The 19,988-nt window shown below is 39.1% G+C and overlaps 1 protein-coding gene across 5 annotated transcripts in view; it reads right to left on the bottom strand.

Annotated features, from left to right (window-relative positions):
• The window catches only part of LOC142098011 (transient receptor potential cation channel subfamily M member 8-like), a 77,096-nt gene that overhangs the window by 41,979 nt on the left and 15,129 nt on the right, over positions 1–19,988 (bottom strand). For all 5 annotated transcript variants that reach the window (XR_012678289.1, XR_012678290.1, XR_012678291.1 and 2 more), the window contains exons 8-13: positions 14,488–14,555; positions 7,820–8,020; positions 7,597–7,699; positions 3,564–3,682; positions 2,410–2,691; positions 999–1,094 (exon numbers count right to left, since the gene is read on the bottom strand). Coding sequence is in view for 2 of the 5 variants with exons in the window: in XM_075180413.1 (XP_075036514.1) it covers positions 999–1,094; positions 2,410–2,691; positions 3,564–3,682; positions 7,597–7,699; positions 7,820–8,020; positions 14,488–14,555 (869 nt within the window). In the remaining 3 variants the exon portion in view is untranslated. The remainder of the gene's footprint in view (positions 1–998; positions 1,095–2,409; positions 2,692–3,563; positions 3,683–7,596; positions 7,700–7,819; positions 8,021–14,487; positions 14,556–19,988) is intronic.

Below are 19,988 nucleotides of genomic sequence, written 5' to 3'. Positions count from 1 at the left end.
GAGAGAACACAAAGAAAAGTGTTAGAGCAAAGTGGCTGAGGGAACACAATGAAAGAGCGCCTGGAGAGAGAGTTGTAGCAATGAGAGGCAGTTGTGGGAGTCCCCAGGAGGGGCAGAGAAGAGTGTTATAGCCAATGGGATTTTACCCCTGCTTGCAAAGCTAAGAACTACACACAGAAAGAGCTACAAGTGTGTTGGAGATAAGCTACACTGTGATTCCTGCATATTCATACTGGAAACAGACAGAGGCTGAACTGTGAGTAGCTCTGGAATTACTGTGACCGGGAGAACCTGGTATGTACTGTGATAAAACCAGCAGTGTAAGATGTGTGCAGGAGTAAGGAGATATGCATGCAACCAAATTCATATTGCTTATTACTTATTACTGTGCTGGAAAGAGTAAGGAGCTGTATATATTTCTTTATTGATGAAGCCATTATGATTATCGTGTTGTAGGAAGATGAGTGTAAATAAAGAGTTCAATTTGGGGTAGAGATGGTCTGGCGTCCAAATTATTCTGACTTTTATTGCACTGCACCACAAAGTGACATCATCTGTGTCCCACTTCTTACAATGAGACTTTGTAAAAAATACCTGTATGTGCAGGAACCCCCTGGTCATTTACACCCATGCCCATCAGCTAGGGCAGGCTTGAGAAGGAGGTGCATGGCCTACCCTGTGCACCCCACACTACACACAGTGACAGGGGGTTATTGATATATATATATATATATATATATATATATATATATATATATATATATAAAACCTTTGGAGAAAACAAAGCAGGGAGTTTTGTCCTTGAAAATTCACTTATATATGCAAGTATTCACATAAATTGGACCTTGATCACAACACCATATTAAATATCACACCAGAACTAGGGATAAGTAAAAGCCCTTGAGATATTTTTCAGGAGCTTCTAGGATGCCCACTACCACAGCGGATACTAAGAACATTGTGAAAATCTATTGGTTATGTAAACATGTTGCTTTTACCTGCTCCCAGATTACTTTGGATAGCTGTCTTTTGTTCTGCAGTATGGTCCATATGAATAGGACATGGACAGGATGTTTTTTTATTGCACTGAGATTCTGATTGGGAAAAAAACAAAAAGAAGATTTTGCTATTGGCTTATATGTATATATGTATGTGTGTATATATATATATATATATATATATATATATATATATATATATATATATATATATATATATGTATATATATATATACATATATATATATACATATACATATACATACCTATTGTGCTACATAAAAAAACAGACAGTATTTAACTTATGTGCAAAATAGAAAACTAACTTGCACCCCTTGCATTGTAACATGGTTTTGACCAGGAGACCTCTTACTCAATTTTTACTTAACTTCCCTCAATAGATCAGGCCCATGTATCTATAACCTGTTGGCAGATTCATCAGTGAGAAGTATGTACCCTGATAGATATATATATATATATATAGATATATATATATATATATATATATATATATATATAACAGGGTACATACCTCTCACTGATGAATCTGCCAACAGGTTATAGATATACGTGTGTATATATATACATACATATATATATATATATATATATATATATATATGTGTATATATATACATATATATATATATATATATATATATATATACACGCACACATATGTAAACATTATATACATATATATATATATATATATATATATATACATACAAATTTTATATATATATATATATATATATATATATATATACACATTTGTATACATATATATATATATATATATATATATATATATACATGTATATCCATATATACTTATATATATATATATATATATATATATATATATATATATATATATATATATATATATCTATATATACACACACATATATATATATATTTATCTATATATATATATATATATATATATATATATATATATATATATACATATATTTATATATACATATATATATATACCTATATATCTATATATATATTTATGTACATATACATACATATATATATATATATATATATATATATATATATAAATATATATATGCACACAGAGTTTGACAAGTACAGTTTGCGAGATATAGTTGTTTAGGTGGATAGGTAAGATTACTGAGTTCTACCCAGTACCCAGTACCGTGAAAGGGGTTATGCCCACATTTTCAGGAAAAAGGCATGGTGATTCTTACTTCATTAGAACATTAACAATGTTCACTTCACTCCCTGGGGATCAATTCACCTGATCACTCTATAAAATCTCCAGGGCAAATAAGCTACACTGTATAATTTATTTTCAGTTCTGAAAAGCTCACAAAACCACTTTAGCTATACTTAAAATAAACCAAAGCAATACATGTCGCAGTCATACCCTCACCTGAATCTCTGAGACATCACAGCTATTCCTTTCATCTCTACGGTTACGCCGGTAGCTCAAGACCACCTCCCAGATAAAGTCAAGTATTGAATCATTGTAAGAGCTTTTGGCAATCTGCAGATTCCGAAATGCTTGCGTGCTAAGATGTTGAGAAAAAAGTTCACTGAGAATTTCATTGGTCAGGAAGTTGTGTAGATTCAGACCATTTTCCAGGAAAAGACGCACAAACTTCGGCCTATCCTTCACCAAGGCTGCAAACATGGCGTCTTCCAGGTCATTTGACTGTTAGAAAAAGACAGGATGAGAGAAGAGCACAAGAATCATGGTAATAGAATAGATTAACAAAAAGTCAATTGTGCTGAAAGGAATGCAGAGAAAATAAATGAAACTGAGAAATAAATGGAGAGATATGATAGTACTGACCTAAGGAAGAAATGAATGTGAACAGGGAGCAAGAGGAATAGAGAAAATAGAATATACAAAATGGCATTGGGACAAATAGACATGAGGGAAACACTTTGTTAATGAATACATTAATGTAATTAATATAATATATAGATTATCAGTTAGGTAAGTGGCTGATTAAGACCATCTTCGGGCCTCTGCAGCATTGGGCCTATCTAGTCTAAGGATCTATACATGCTTCTTACTGGGCAAGCAACCAAAACACCTACTGTCACATTGGATCACACTCTATGGGCTAGATTTACTAAGCTGCGGGTTTGAAAAAGTGGGGATGTTGCCTATAGCAACCAATCAGATTCTAGCTGTCATTTTGTAGAAGGTACTAAATAAATGAAAGCTAGAATCTGATTGGTTGCTATAGGCAACATCCCCACTTTTTCAAACCTGCAGCTTAGTAAATCTAGCCCTATGTCTGTTTGTTGATGTGCAGAGTGTGCAGTGACTGCAGCCTTCAACTGTTCTAATAAATGCAGGGCTGGGAGGCTGAGCAATGTATTTTAACACATCTTTGGGAGAACAAACCTGCCCACTAATACTCTTAAACATATGCCATAGTCACTAGATTGCCAGTCCAGTCCTCTTTACTAAGTACAGTAATAACATACGTCTCACAGTTGCACCAGCAATGACCAATTATGCAGGTTACGTGACTGACACGTTGCTTCTAATGATAGTATAATGTAACATACCTTCCATCGTCGGTCATTGGTGAATATCTCCTCACTGGCCAGCTCCAGCTGGTTCCACTCCAGTAGTAATTTCAGCTGAGCATTCCAGTTGTCCTTGTCCTGCTCATTAGTGCTGAAAGCTATGATAACAGGAAGTGACATCAGGAAAAGGAAGGCACATTCTCAGGAAGTGTGAGGTGCAAAGTAAATATTTTTCTCCATAGTAATATACTAGGTTGATATTTGTCAATATGGCAATGCGCTGTTAAAAATCTAAACAATCTCACTATCTTACAATCATGGTATCTACAGTGATTTGTCTTTGTGCATCGCTCCACAAGAATATTTGCTAGTGGGAAATTAACATCATCAACATTTATTTACATAGCACGAGCATATTCTGTAGCAGTTGGGAACAAGCATTAATAAAACAATACTGGGTAATATATACAGACAGAGAGGTAAGAGGGTCCTGCTCTGCTCACAAGCTTACAATCTACGGACAATGGGAGTTTGAAATACAAGGACACGTGCTACATCATATTGCACATTGGTCCAGCTAGAATATAATGGTAAAAAGTATTGAGTGGGCAGTGTGATCAGTCACGCAGCAATGTTGGTCAGAGGGTTGTTGTCTTGTGAGGGTGATAATTGAGTAACCTAGGGAGATTACGATGCTGGTGGAGGAATAAGCTTGTCTGAAGAGGTGGGTTTTCATAGAATGCTTGAAGGTTTGAAGACTAGAGGAAAGTCTTATTGTGCGAGGAAGGGAATTCCACAAAGTGGGTGCAGACCAAAAAAATTCCTGTAACCAGGAATGGGAGGATGTGATGAGAGTGGAAGAAAGGTGCAGATCTTGTGCAGAAAGGAGGTGTCGAGTTGAGAGGTATTTTGAGACAAGTGAGGAGATGTATGTCGGTGCAATTTTGTTGATGGCCTTGTATGTTAGTAGAAGAATTTTATATTGGATTAGTTGAAAAACCAATGTAGAGACTGACAGAGTGGCTCAGCAGAAGAAGAACGGTTTGCAAGGAAAAACAATCTAGCCGCACGTGAATCAGGGGCAGCCAGCCTAGCATTTACTTTTATTTTACTGATTAGTTAGTAGTCTACATAGGAAAAATGTAATTAAATATTCTTCAATTATTCACATGTTATTTTGCAAACTAATATGTGGTAGGTAAAAAGAAACTCCTCCTTAATTTAAAATCCAGCATCCTTCACCCCACCCCTACCAATATTTATATTCCTGTGCTTTCAAAACTCTGATCCACTTGGCATTTCCTTTTCATTAAAACCAAAACTGTATCCCAGAATGAGTGTGAGAGGGTGACCCCCAGATGTGGAGCCTGTGAAGATGACAAAGAAAGGAGGAGGAGAAAACTCACCTGTCCAGGGATCTGGCACCAGTAAGCTCCTCTTCTTTCTTTAGGTCCTAGCGCTAGCAACAGAGAATCTTAAACAAATCGTGACGCTTCAGAACAGAGATGGAGTTAAGAAAGAAACCATCAGAAAGAAGAAAGAAGCCAACGGGATCAACAAAGAAGATGCCAGAGAGGAGAAAGAAGCTGGGGGTGACAAAGAGATAAGGCAGAAGAGGTCATAAGGCAGCACAGAGCCAGAGAGCGTCGGGATAAAGTAGGGAGACTGCTGAAGACTCCATCAAGGAGATGCAGCAGGGGGAAGCAAAAGAGCTGCCATGCTTCCCACTTGCTGCAAACAAAAGTTGCTAGTTTCAGGCACCTTATGAGCACTACCTAGGATGTAGTGCTGTCACGCCTGTATCTGTCGCCATCCTTGTCTCTCCCGCTCGCTTATTATCTAGTCCCCGCACAAGGATGACTCATTGTCTTCAGTCCGTACCATAGGAATACGTCAATATTAAAAAAAAAATCATGTTTTCTATAAATAAATAATAATAAAATATTATTATTATCGTAGATTTGAAAGGCTTCACAGTGCTCCGCTGCGCCGCACAGTAAGGAAAACAGTTTTTACATAAAACAGGGACATACAAGGTAGACAAAATAAACCCAGACATGAAAACAAAGGGTATGTGTCAGGCGCCGTGTCCGCACTGTCACTAAATGCCGGAGACGGCCGCCTGTCTTGCCCCAATCATCGTGTCCCGTTGCCTAGCAATGGATGCTTCCTGGCTCCTGTCAGGGGTCACGCTAGGCAATGGGATGCCTAACCTGATGGCGGTCAGTGTTTCTGACTGCCACTTCCTTGCCCACCTATCAGGGCTTTCAGCCATCTATATTAGGCAGCCTCTGGCACCACTCTAAGAGGGCGGGAGGGAGAGTATTTTGATATGAGATTTGAGATATATGCAGGGGTAGTGTTGTTGAGGGATTTGTAGGTAAGGGTGAGTAATTTGAATTTTATTCTGGAGAACAAAGGGAGCCAGTGTAGGGTATTGCAAAGTGGTGCAACAGATGTGGAACGGTGAGAGAGGAAGACCAGTCTTGAAGCAGCATTTAGGATGGATTGAAGTGTGGATATATGGGTTGCAGGAGGTTGCAATAGTCAAGACAGGAGATGATGAGAGAATGGATAAGAGTTTTGGTAGCATGTTGAGTAAGAAAAGGGCGGATTCTGTCAATGTTTTTAAGGTGGAGTCGACAGGACAGGGTGAGAGTCTGGATGTGAGGAATAAAGCAGAGGGCGGAGTCAAGTGTGCCACAAAAGCAGTGGGCTTGGGAGACTGAGAAAATTATGGGAGATTTAAGGGCAGGGGGTGACTCTGGCAGGAGGGAGATAATAAGCTGTGTTTTGGACATGTTGAGCTCTAGGTAGCATTAGGACATCCATTTGGAGAAAGCATTTACCATACCCTCCTATAGTTATTGCTCAGGATGGAGACATCTCTGCACAAGAAAAAATGCTACACTTTTCTTAATTTAAATATATGACATTTTTTTTATTTTTTTACTATATTTTTGAAATGTTTATCTTTTTTTAATATTTATTGAAAGTGAAACTGCGTATGCATGAACCGGCAACCTGTTCACACATATACATGTGCTACCACACTGGAACGATGAAGCAGTAAGTTCAGCCTTACCACTGCCAGGCATTATTGTTGGGGATTTAAGTCTCACTCAGCTGCCCCAGCGAACATGTATTGTAAATTGCGGCAAGAAAAGATTTTCTATAATAAGCAATAAACAGCAATAGAAAATCTTTCACAATGCTGGGTTTTGATAAATGGGCCCCTATGACAGCTATTAACTTGTGCATGTAGTCATCTTCCGACTTATGCATGAATTACAGTTACACCAGAGGATAGTCAGATCTCACCTCATTTGACACCTAAATATGTGACCAAATTGAACATTGATCCGGTGAAAAAAAACCACTGTGTACCCAAAAATAACCTAACCAACATTCTTCGAATAAGAGTTGAGATTTCAGGTGTTCTGCCTGCTAGACTCTCAACATTCCCAATAAAGAAGAACCTCAATTTATAGTAAGTATAAACTATGTTTAGACAAAAGAAGGGTGAATTTATAAGAGGCTCCCTGTTATTTATGTCAAAACAACTCTCCAAATAAGCAGTGAGGATTTAAATTACTTTGTACATAATAGGGCTAATTTATTAACATTGTATTTAGCTACAAAATTTGTCCAAAATCATAGTGACCTATCAGACACTTGCTTTCATTGTCTAACTTGCACTAGATAAATAAAAGCTAATTGCTGATTGATTGCTATGGTTAAGTGCAAATTTTGAACCTAAATGCAGTGTTAGTAAGAGAGACCTACGGGGGAATTCAATTAGCCGTGAAGTGTCTCTTGATCATTCCGGAGACACTTTGCGGTAGAGATAATGACATATATCTCTGCAGACTTTTCCACGTACCCCATAGTGTTGTGAGGTACAATGAGCGTAGATTTTACCGTAGTAATGGTAAAAATGCGCAGCCAAGGTGTTCTGAGGAACATCGCGGCTAATGTGTTAAATCATCTCCAGACACCACTACAGGTCATGTGCATCTAATTCAGTCTCATGAATCCGTAATACTGTAATTCACATTACTTGTCCACATACCTTTGTAAAGCGCTAAAGAGATAGCTTTGCTGACAGTCTCATCCTCAGCCTGCTCCATCTTTATCACAGTCAGAAGATGTAAGTGCTCCATGATCTCTTTAATCTGCAAACCATACATCATCCCAAATCATTCAGTGAGTGACCAACAGTGACAAATTATCATGAGGAAAATGGCACTGCCAAAAACTTCACAGTTAACGAGTCAGATGCAGGGATACTCTACCCATTGTATCCAGGTCTCCATCTCATCTTCCGCTAAATGAGATATGGTGCGGGGCAAGAATTGAAGTAGCTTCTCCTTGATGAATGAGGATATGAGAGAACTGCCCTCATTTCCCACTAGGCTGGCAATGACATTGGCCATTTCTCCAGATCCTTCCACTACTATACATGGGATTTTACTCTTAATGGCGATGTTAATAGCCTGTGGAATAGAAACAGGTTGTTGTAGAGATCAGTAAATCCCCACTAGTATTAGTAGGCTCTCGTTCATAATTAAACATATTAAAGCAAACAGGGTGATACGTAAAGGTCAAAGCAGGCATTTAAAGTGTAGCTATTTCATCTAACTCTCATAGTACAACCTGAATAAAAGCCAAATTACAATATACAGTTATTAACCCACATAACATTTTAGAGAAAATCAATTATAAATTGTCCTTCCCTCTCTAGCATGCATGTCCCACTATAATGCAGTATGCAGGGCCAGCTTTTCAGGGGTTCCATTAATGCCATTTCGTTTAAGTGGGGCTCAGGACTTAATGCCCTTCTTATCACCTTTTTATTTTAAAAAACAAACTGAGCAGCGAAGGTGTCACCGGTGTTTATGGAGAAGATGCAGTCTAGGCAGCAGCAGAGAGGTCTGCAATGAGCTCTCTGCTCTGACTGCTGATACTGGCATTTAATCAAAGTCCCAGAATGCTGTGTGTGTGGTTCTCTCTCATTCCAAATTTAAACTCAAAGATTGATCAGTTCCTCTCTGATCAAGAAAGGCAGGAATAGTGATTGATGGTGGCAAGGAAGTCCTCTGAAATGAGCATTATAATGGTTCCATTTCACAGTCGTTTATGAGCAGCTGTTATTTGGTTTATATTTATATATTATAAGGTTATATGTAGGGATGTGCACCGGCGACTTTTGAGGTCTCGTGTTTTGTGTTTTGGATCCGGATTTTCGTTATTTTTGGGGTTCGGATTTGTCTCGCAAAACACTTGACGAAAGGTCTCGGTTCGGATTTAAGGTTTTGGATTCGGATTTTTTTTGAAAAAAACATAAAAAGTTTAAAAATCAAGTTTTTGGGCTTATTTTCACTCCTAGGCTATTATTAACCTCAATAACATTCAATAACAAGCATTTCCACTAATTTACAGTGTATTCTGAACACCTCACAATATAGTTATTAGTCCAAAACGTTGCAACAAGGTATCTTTCTGGACTGCGTAGAGGAGTGGGTCACCACAATATATATTAAAAACCCTGAACTTTTATGATTCGCACCAATAAATGTACCTGGACTGCGTAGAGGAGTGGGTCACCACAATATATATTAAAAACCCTGAACTTTTATGAATCGCACCAATAAATGTACCTGGACTGCGTAGAGGAGTGGGTCACCACAATATATATTAAAAACCCTGAACTTTTATGATTCGCACCAATAAATGTACCTGGACTGCGTAGAGGAGTGGGTCACCACAATATATATTAAAAACCCTGAACTTTTATGAATCGCACCAATAAATGTACCTGGACTGCGTAGAGGAGTGGGTCACCACAATATATATTAAAAACCCTGAACTTTTATGATTCGCACCAATAAATGTACCTGGACTGCGTAGAGGAGTGGGTCACCACAATATATATTAAAAACCCTGAACTTTTATGATTCGCACCAATAAATGTACCTGGACTGCGTAGAGGAGTGGGTCACCACAATATATATTAAAAACCCTGAACTTTTATGATTCGCACCAATAAATGTACCTGGACTGCCTAGAGGAGTGGGTCACCACAATATATATAATAAGAAAACCATCAACTTGTTTGATTCGCACCAATAAATGTACCTGGACTGCCTAGAGGAGTGGGTCACCACAATATATATAATAAGAAAACCATCAACTTGTTTGATTCGCACCAATAAATGTACCTGGACTGCCTAGAGGAGTGGGTCACCACAATATATATAATAAGAAAACCATCAACTTGTTTGATTCGCACCAATAAATGTACCTGGACTGCGTAGAGGAGTGGGTCACCACAATATATATAATAATAAAACCATCAACTTTTATGAATCGCACCAATAAATGTACCTGGACTGCGTAGAGGAGTGGGTCACCACAATATATTAAAAACCCTGAACTTTTATGAATCGCACCAATAAATGTACCTGGACTGCCTAGAGGAGTGGGCACTGGGCACCACAATAAAATATATAAAAAACCTTCAACAGGTCTGCATTACACTACACATACGGCTGCTCCTCCATCCTCTCCATCATATACATGTTGGAGTTTTAGCGTGTGACAACCTCTTGTTTTTGATAATGTCAGTGCATTTTGAATATTTTTTAATTTGCCCCACACCACTGAATGTACTTTATCTATGATACGCATCTATCTATCTTGACTGCGTAGTGTGGTGGCCCCGGTACACAATTTGGTACCGGGGCCACAATACCTCCTCCAAACATGGTACAGACAATTCATCATTGAGATCCCATCAAGTATGTTAAAGACAGACAGGGTCCAAGTGTTATTGGTTGACTTTGTAAACCAAAAAACTGTCCCTGTTGCACATAGTCGTGCAATGAAGACTGACTTTTTCATTTAAAGGCACCATCTTTCAAGTGTAGTGTTTGTAAGTCTAAGTCATATTATACTTTTGGTAAAATTGGTTTATTTTGTTCCTCTTTATGGTAACTACTAATAGAATTAAAGTATTAAATAGAAGCGGCAGTTCCTCTTTATGGTAATTAGTAATAGAATTAAAGTATTAAATAGAATTAAAGTATGAAATAGAATTAAAGTATTAAATAGAATTAAAGTATGAAATAGAATTAAAGTATGAAATAGAATTAAAGTATTAAATAGAATTAAAGTATGAAATAGAATTAAAGTATTAAATAGAATTAAAGTATGAAATAGAGTGGTATAGAGTTGTAGTGTGGTATAGATAGAGTGGTCCCCACAATATAATTAAAAAACCCTCCACGTGTCAGAATTCCACCAAACAAGTATCTGGACTGCGTTGTGTGGTGGCCCCGGTACACAATTTGGTACCGAGGCCACAATATAATTAAAAAATTGGGCATCAACTGTCACCGTTGTTTAATATCTGATACACCTAAATATGGACTGCACAGTGGAGTGGCCCCGGTAGTAAATTTGGTGCCGGGGCCACAATACCTCCTCCAACTTCCAAGTGTAGTGTTTATAAAGACAGACAGCGTCGAAGTGTTATTAGTTGACTTTCTTAACCCTAAAATTGTCCCTGTTGCAAATATTCGTGCAATGGACAGTTACTTTTTTATTGAAAGACTCAAGCTTTCAAGTGTAGTGTTTATAAAATATAAACAACAATACAGTAGTTTTAGAGCACGTCAATACCTCTTGTTTTAAATTATGACACGGCATTTTACTTTTGGTTTAATTTCTTGAATTTTTTAAAATTTGGTTTTACTTTTTGAACATGGCAAACGACTGTTGATTGGTCATATAATGCCAAAAAAAAAGTTCCAAGATGGAATTGTCCTTGGGCCCTCACACCCACCCTTATGTTGTTGAAATAGGACATGCACACTTTAACAAACCAATCATTTCAGCGACAGGGCCTACCAAACAACTGTGGCTGAAATGATTGGTTTGTTTGGGCCCCCACACCAATAAAACAATTCATCTCTCCCTGTACAAACTAAACAGGCTCTTCTGAGGAAAGATGTCGTCCTTATCCTCAACCTCTGATTCCTCTCCCCCTACAGTGTGTACTTCCTCCTCCTCACACATTATCAATTCGTCCCCGCTGGACTCCACAACCACAGTCCCTCTGTACTGTCTGGAGGGCAGTGCTGTACTTCATTGAGGAATTGATTATTCATTTTTATAAACATCATTTTTTCAACGTTGTGAGGAAGCAACCTCCTTCGCCGCTCACTGACCAGGTTCCCCGCTGCACTAAAAACTCTTTCCGAGTACACACTGGAGGGGGGACAACTCAGTTAAAAAATAGAGCCAGTTTGTACAGGGGCTTCCAAACTGCCTTTTGGAGTTCTACCACGTCACTACCTCTAGTTAATTTAGATTGCAAGGCTTGTAAATATAAATACTTTGAAGATAAAAAAAAGCAGGCTGCACAGACTGTGGAGCTAGAAAGTGAAATTAAATGGACCACGTTACTTTGGTGGCTATCTATGCCCCCCCCCCCCCCCCCCCGCCCTACACTTGTAGTTGAATATAAATAAAGCAGCCTGCATAGACTGTAGAACTAGCAATTCAAATATACAAAGAAATGGACAAAGGCAGTTTGGTATCTGTCTGCATCAGATCCCCTCTCCACTAAGAGTAAAACAGAAAACTTTTCAGCCGTTATATAATCTAGAATATAAATAGAAATTGAGAAATGCAATTTGGTATCTGTCTGCATCATAATCATCAACATCCTCCTCAGCGCCAGCTACATCAATATCCTCCTCCCAGTGTACAACATTCACACCTTCATTAGCCAAATCTGTAACTGGACTGTGGGTGATCCTTCCAGCATATGCAGAGGGCGTGCTGCAAATGCTGGATGGAGTCACCTCTTCCCGTACAGTGATGGGAAGGTCAGGGTTCACAACCAACAACACCCTTGGACTCGCCTTGGGGATTTGTGATGTCATCTGTTTAGAAGGCAGAGTTCTTTGCTGTTTTGTTGTTGTTGCTGACAGCATAACTCTCTTAAATTTTTTGTAGGGGGGGGGAGGAGGGCTTAGATCCTTGGGTGAAGCTGGACCACTAGTCATGAACACGGGACAGGGCCTAAGCCGTTCCTTGCCACTACTTGTCGTAATTGGCATATTGCCAACTTTACGTTTCTCCTCAGATGATTTTAAGTTTCTTTTTTTGCTGTTTTTTGAGAACTTGGGCTTTTTGGATTTTACATGCCCTGTACTAGGAGATTGGGCATCGTGCTTGCCAGACGACGTTGATGGCATTTCATCGTCTATGTCATGACTAGTGGCAGCAGCTTCAGCATTAGGAGGAAGTGGGTCTTGATCTTTCCCTACTTTATCCTCCAAATTTTTGGTCTCCATTATATGTAGCACAAGATACTGCAGAATGTGTGAACTTGGTAATATTGCAGTACCAATGGACTTATACTGCTGGATTGGTTTTGCAAATTTGGTTATAATTATATATATTTTTTTTAATTTTTAATTTTTAATTTTTTTTTATTTTTTAAAAACTTGGGAATAATGGGGAAATAACTATGCCCTTAGAAGCACAGAGCACAGGACACAGCACCACTGGACTGAACAGGACACGGCACAGGACCCAGCAGCACTACGGAACTCAGCAGGACAGAGCACAGGACACAGCACCACTGGACTGATACTGCAGAATGTGTGAACTTTGTAATATTGCAGTACCACTGGACTTTTACTGCTGAATGTGTGAACTTGGTAATATTGCAGTACCAATGGGCTTATACTGCAGGATTGGTTGTGCAAATTTTGTGGTAATTAAAAAAAATTAAATTAGTTTTTGGTATTTTTTTAAATAACTTTTTTTTATTTTTTTAAACACAGGGGAATATTGGGGAAATAACTATGCCCTTAGAAGCACGGAGCACAGGACACAGCACCACTGGACTGAACAGGACACAGCACAGGACCCAGCAGCACCACTGACCTCAGAAGGACAGAGCACAGCACACAGCACCACTGGACTGATACTGCAGAACACAGCACAGCACAGCACAGCACAGCACAGCTCAGCACAGCACAGCACAGCACAGCACAGCACTGCACAGCACAGCACTGCACAGCACAGAACTAAACAGCACAGCACGAGATCTACCAGGACAGAGGACCACCTAACACACCCTCCCTCTACCCTGATCAATGCCCGAGTGAAGATGGCGGCGACTAGCGGGGAATTTATAGGATCCGAGTATCGCGAGATCCGACAACGGGATTATGAGTCAGAGCCTCAGTTTCACATTTGAATTTGGCGCCAATACCCGGATCTGTCTCGGATCCGACTCGGATCCGCAACGTTCGGGTGGGCTCGGATTTCATAAATCCGAGTGCGCTCATCCCTAGTTATATGTACACTTTAGTGATAATTTAGGTTCAGGTCACAGGAAGTATGTCATGTTTGGTAATATTTTAATCCCCTATTTATCCGCAGTTGTCCGGTTCATTTGCCCAAGGGATCGCACATTGCCTTCGCTAGTTATCGATGATAGGGAATAAATGATTAGAATGATATTGCCTGTGTAGTGTAAATAGACTAGTTTAAACTGGATTCTGGGTGACAAATTCGGAGTGCATCCCCTGGAAAGCTGACCCCCACCTTTGCAGATGTTAATAGACACACAGTATAATCCTATTTATATTGTATTCATTCGCCAATGTTGTGTAGGATTGCACTACAAAACATTTGCTTTTCTCCTGTTTGCTTAGTTGTATGATTTTTTTTGTTTCTGCTCTATAATGTTAATTTAGCCTATGTTGTTTATGAATGATGTTACTTATAAATATGTGTGCCAGACACTGCAATATAGTACTGTAATCTTGCTGATTATAGACTCTGTTGCAATACACTTTTTCTTTACGATATCTGGTTTCTGAGACAAAAGGCGTTCTTTATCAATACTTTCATAACAACATTTATTATTTCAACTCACCCTCAATGTGCCCTTCCCTCCTCCTTGAACAAAACACACAATGGGGATTTTTCCACCATAATTAGAATCTGCAGAAAACAAATGGAGAAAAAATGACAGATTTGTACAAAAAGTTGGTTCGTTACAGAACAGAGAGACATTATACAATGTGACTCTCTGTAAACCACGAAATACGAGTACTAAACTGATTTACTATGTATTTTTCACACCACCATATGTCAGATGTGGTTTTTAGACACAAACTGCAGAATGCATCAAGTTGTTGCTTGCACTAAATCTCATCCTATCTGTGGAGATTGGTAAAGACACAAATCAAAATTGGTTTTACAAAACCACATATGGTTTAGAGCAGGGTTGTCCAACCCACAGCCCGCGGGCCACATGCGGCCCAGCACGCCTGTAAATGTGGCCCAGAAGGGGTTTTGGTTGTGGCAAGGGAGCAGCACTCTTAATGGAAAAAAAAATCCTGCAAAAAAAAAGAAAGAAAAGAAAATACTTACCTTGCGGTCACGTCAGCTGGTACTCCGGCTCCCTCCCTTTCCTCCTCCTCCGTGTGGCACTCGCAGTGAATGTCGGCCGTGATGTCATCACGCCCAACATCCATTGCGGAGCGCAGCACAGAGGAGACACCCGCGCGAGAAGAACAATCAGCAGCACAGAATTGGAGAAGAGAAGAGGACAGGAGAACAAGCCGATTAAAAGGTAAGTTAAGGGGGATTTTTTTTATTATTTCAAGGGATGCTGACAATTGAATAAAAGTCACCTGGTCCTGGAGCATCATGGACCTTATTTCCCTGCTACATACTTCTACTTGTATTACTAATGGGGCATTATATATTTTTCTCTTTGGCCCATTTTAAGTTGTTATCCCTTAACTAACATAGTGGTGTAATTATCAAAACAGGTCACAATTTGGGGTCACAGTGATGTATATGTCAGGTACCGCAGGCCTGGTCAGGGCACCCTGATATACAATGCCTGGCTTAAATGATATTGCAGCGAAACAATACAAAAAGTGATTATAGTATAATAACTAGAGAGGATTTTTTGAACAGGGCGATTGAAAGGTAAGTAAGTATAGGGGGATTTGAAAAAAAAGTGATATCTAATATATATATATATATATATATATATATATATATATATATATCTATGACTTTTTTTCTCATATATATGTTAACTATGTTTTCTATGGTTTTTTAGATGATCAGCTATCGTTATTGTTAGTGTATCTTATGTGCGGCCCAAACCAACTCGTCGTCTGCCAATGTGGCCCAGGGAAGCTAAAAGGTTGGACACCCCTGGTTTAGAGCAAGTTGTTGATTTTTAAACTAAACTGCAGTTGTGCAGGCACAAATACGCAGCTACACACTCACGTTTCCATTTCCACATCTGTACTTTAACTTACATGAATAGAAACTTAAATCAAGCGGTGCATCAAGACGCATCTTAATGTTGCACAATACTTATTTTCAATTCTAAAAAAGGACCCAACTTATGATAAGATGATCAGAGACGAATTCTGTGAGCAACCTCTGGTGCATATATGGTGCCTGGCTAGATGGTCATATGTGATGCCTGGCATTACAGTCAGGGTTGGTGCCAACCTGCCAGGCACACATTTTGTAAAATGTAAAGCAGTTCACAACACAATATTCCACACCATTTTCTTGCAACCCTGATGCTAAGTTTAACAGAGCCCAACTACCTAGTCACCGACCAACTTGTTTGGCATCAGTCACTGCACTGCATAATGGACACCTCAGGCTTAAATTCTTTATTCTCCTTTCCCCCCCCCCTTGGCTTAAAAGACAGGTGACACTCCTGCATTTTGTGCAACTTTATGCTATAAATTACTTTGTCATGCTGTTTATTGTCAGCATGGTAAAGTAATTCATAACATAAAGTTGCACAATAGGCGAGCAAAGTAAAAGCAAGAAGGTGCTCGTGTGTGCATCACCTGACGTCTGCCAGTGTCACAATATCTCTCTATATATGTGTGTGTGTATGTATATATATATATATATATATATATATATATATATATATATGTGTGTGTGTGTGTGTGTGTGTAACTCCTGGTACTTCCATGTAAAATTAGGAACTACACTGGACATTATTTGTGTGGGAACTAATTAACTGATAATTGCCCTTAATTGTAATGTGTATGGATATGAATGAGGAGGCGTGGGCTGACAGTTAAACTGGAGGACAAGACAGAGTGGGTTATCCCTTCTGACAAGATGGGGAGTAAATGTCCAGTGCTGAGAGAATAGAGATAATGTAAAGTGATATAAGATAAGATAGACTGATATGTGATCAGAGGTAGAGAAGAGAGCTGGCAAAATGATGGGGAAGCTGATTGATATGAACAATACCCTGAGATGAGTATACATGAAGCAAAGAGTGTAGTATCTGCAGGGGTTAGCTGGACTGTGCCCAGGGGCCGGTCCCATAGGGGGCTACCTTGGGCTGGGTCACTGGGTTATCTGCATTTTTTTTCCTTTAAAATGTTCCTAATAGGCTGCTGAATGGAGTCTAGCCCCCCGGGATAAAATTTGCCAGCCCTCCCCTGAGTATCTGTCAACTGGCATATCTGTAAACCCCAATCCTGCTTGAGAAAACATAATGGAAGAAGAAGAAGCTGAAATACCACGAACACATCCACGTCAAAAGTGTATAAAGTGCTAAAAATTGTATAAGACACAGATAAGTGAAATTCCATCTGCGGCTGCTACCACACTAGATTTTATCATTAAAAGAGTCAGAAAAATAATCTGATAAGGGAACCGATGGCAGTTTCATAACTTACCTCATCCTCACACTTAATATATATGAAGAAATAGACTGCTATTCATCTAGAAGGGCTATTTAAATTGAAAGGCTGGCCTTAAGCCCTTATTATCAGTTAATTTCTAAGAGACTGACAAACATTATTAACTAAGTCTACATCATTCCTACAAAATGGATTGAAGTGTGCTTGACATATACTAAGGCGTATTATGCTATAATATGTTTCTATTAATACATACAGAGCACGACCATACATCCAAAGTAAATATTTTCTACCAACATTGCTCCTCAGTAAAACTAACTCTTCTGACAACATATGCGCCATAATAGCAGATAATTAGTTCTGCTAAAATGAAAGTATTCATTCATCGTTACGAAAGAGACATTTGCTAATGACCATGCAATAATAACCTTTGCTGAATAACTGTTATTATGGGGCAGATTTATTATTTGTTGACTAAAGTGATTTTCTGAGACAGGGGGGTACTGTAATATTTATTTGCTTGTATATATTCGATGCTAAAGTGCTATTGTCATAATACCTGCTAATTAAATAAATAATCCCGGTTAATTTTTTATAGTTGCTTATCTAATTATTGGTTGGGGAGAATCCCAGAATCGTCCCCTAAATGCTCAAAATCTGGAGTATTAATCCCAAGTGTATGAAGATTCACAAGATTCAGCTGGAGACACTGTTCCATATTTCTAAAAACTACACTACTTCTTGGGAACCTGGACTGCCGTGTTTATCCCTGCTTTATATATATATATATATATATATATATATATACACACACACACACACACCAAATATGAATTTGATTATATTGTGCGAATTAGAAATGTATATTTTATATTTTCATACAATTTCCTCAAGAGGTTGTATCTTTTATTTTATAATTTTTTCTATGAAAACTATATAAAGTGTTAGTCTGGGGATGTGGCCTGGTATCCAAGCATGATAGTCACATGAAGGATCAGCTCTGTTTTAGTAAAGCTTCTATACGTCTTCATCGAGGCAATACGGAGCTAAAATTACTTATTAATAACTTGTTAACACCACCTGCACAGCTCACTACATAGGGAGTCTAGATTTATAGTAATTTGCTGAGCTCTCCACATATATGGAGTACTGCAGCTTCCCTACTCTGGGGAAGCTGGCTGCTCCTGGACTCCTCTTGATGACCGTTCGTTGGTTTTGACAGTTTCTTGCACATAGCTTGCTGACCTTACCAGGTTCCTCACAGAAAAGTGCCATCCTGTCGGTGGCCCACCTCTGGCTAGACCCGTCTCTACTCTGGGTTGGCCTTATCCCCGACCCGCCCAATCCTGGCACTCACATGTGCAGATCTCCCTGGACACTACTCACATAATCATAGTGACCATATACCAATCAGCCACAACATTAAAACCACAGACAAGTGTGAATAACATTGATTATCTCGTTACAATGAAATCTGATCAGTCAGTTGTTGAAGTTTATGTGTTGGAAGCAGGAAAAATGGGCAAGCATGAGGATCTGAGTGACTTTGACAAGGGCCAAATTGGGATGGCTAGAAGACTATGTCAGAGCATCTCCAAAACAGGCAGATCTTGTGGGCTGTCGCGGGGAGCGAAGGCTAGCCTGTCTGGTCCAGTCCCACAGACGTGCTACTGTAGCACAAATTGCTGAAAAAGTTAATGCAGAGTGATTCTCTGGGCAATGTTCTGCCTGAACATTATTGCAGTACGCCCTTTCATGCTAACCGTATTCCTGATGGAACTGGTCTCTTTCAGCAGGATAATCACACTGCAAAAATTGTTCAGGAATGGTTTTAGGAACATGACAAAGAGTTCAAGATGTTGACTTGGCCTCCAAATTCCCAAGATCTCAATGCAATCGAGCATCTGTGGGATGTGCTGGAAAAACAAATCTGAGCCATGTTCTCCTCACCTCGCAAATTACAGGACTTAAAGCATCTACTGCTAACATCTTGGTGCCAGATACCACAGGGCACCTTCAAAGGTCTTGTGGAGTCCATGCCTCAACGAGTCTGAGCTGTTTTCGAGGCACGATGGGGGCCTACACAATATTGGGCAGGTGGTTTTAATGCTGTGACTGATTGGTGTATACTCACCTGAAAAATGGCTTGATGACTGCCAGCCCTGCTGTACAAAGAAGCACTTGAGATCCAGCATAATGCTGGCCTGATCCATAGTTTACTCGCCAACAGGCGAAGTCACACGCAAGGAAAATCAGGCCTGCAAAAGCCGCATACAGGTGAGTCTAATACTACCATAGCACAAAGGTAGTTGCATTATTTGCAGTATTGCAATAGAAGCATTCAATCTCTTTCTAATGAAATCATCCCTGCTGGGGTTCAATAGGGTTTGCTCAGGACAGCGTTTCCTAAAGGTTACGACAAAGCCACTTAATTATCAAACAACAGATTTCTCTCTTTTTGCTTTTTTCTCCTCACCAATTAAACACCTTTTCACTGCTACTACAGGGAACATTTACACTTCTACAAAACATCTCTTAACTGTTTCACTCTTTTGATTGAATAGACCCTTATTAAATCAAGTTCAAACAGCAAACGACACATAAAAGGGGTTTGGCCCTGTACTGATCTTTGATAGACCCCATGGTCTATCTCAATAATAAGGTGCACTAGTCACAATACAGCGCAATGATATTGGACCTGCAAATGTCTTTGGATCCAGATTGA

This window comes from Mixophyes fleayi, chromosome 7 (genome assembly GCF_038048845.1).
Source record: "Mixophyes fleayi isolate aMixFle1 chromosome 7, aMixFle1.hap1, whole genome shotgun sequence".
NCBI lineage: Eukaryota > Metazoa > Chordata > Amphibia > Anura > Limnodynastidae > Mixophyes > Mixophyes fleayi.
The sequence above is the reverse complement of the archived record's forward strand: the minus strand, read 5'-3'. Positions and strand labels throughout refer to the sequence as shown.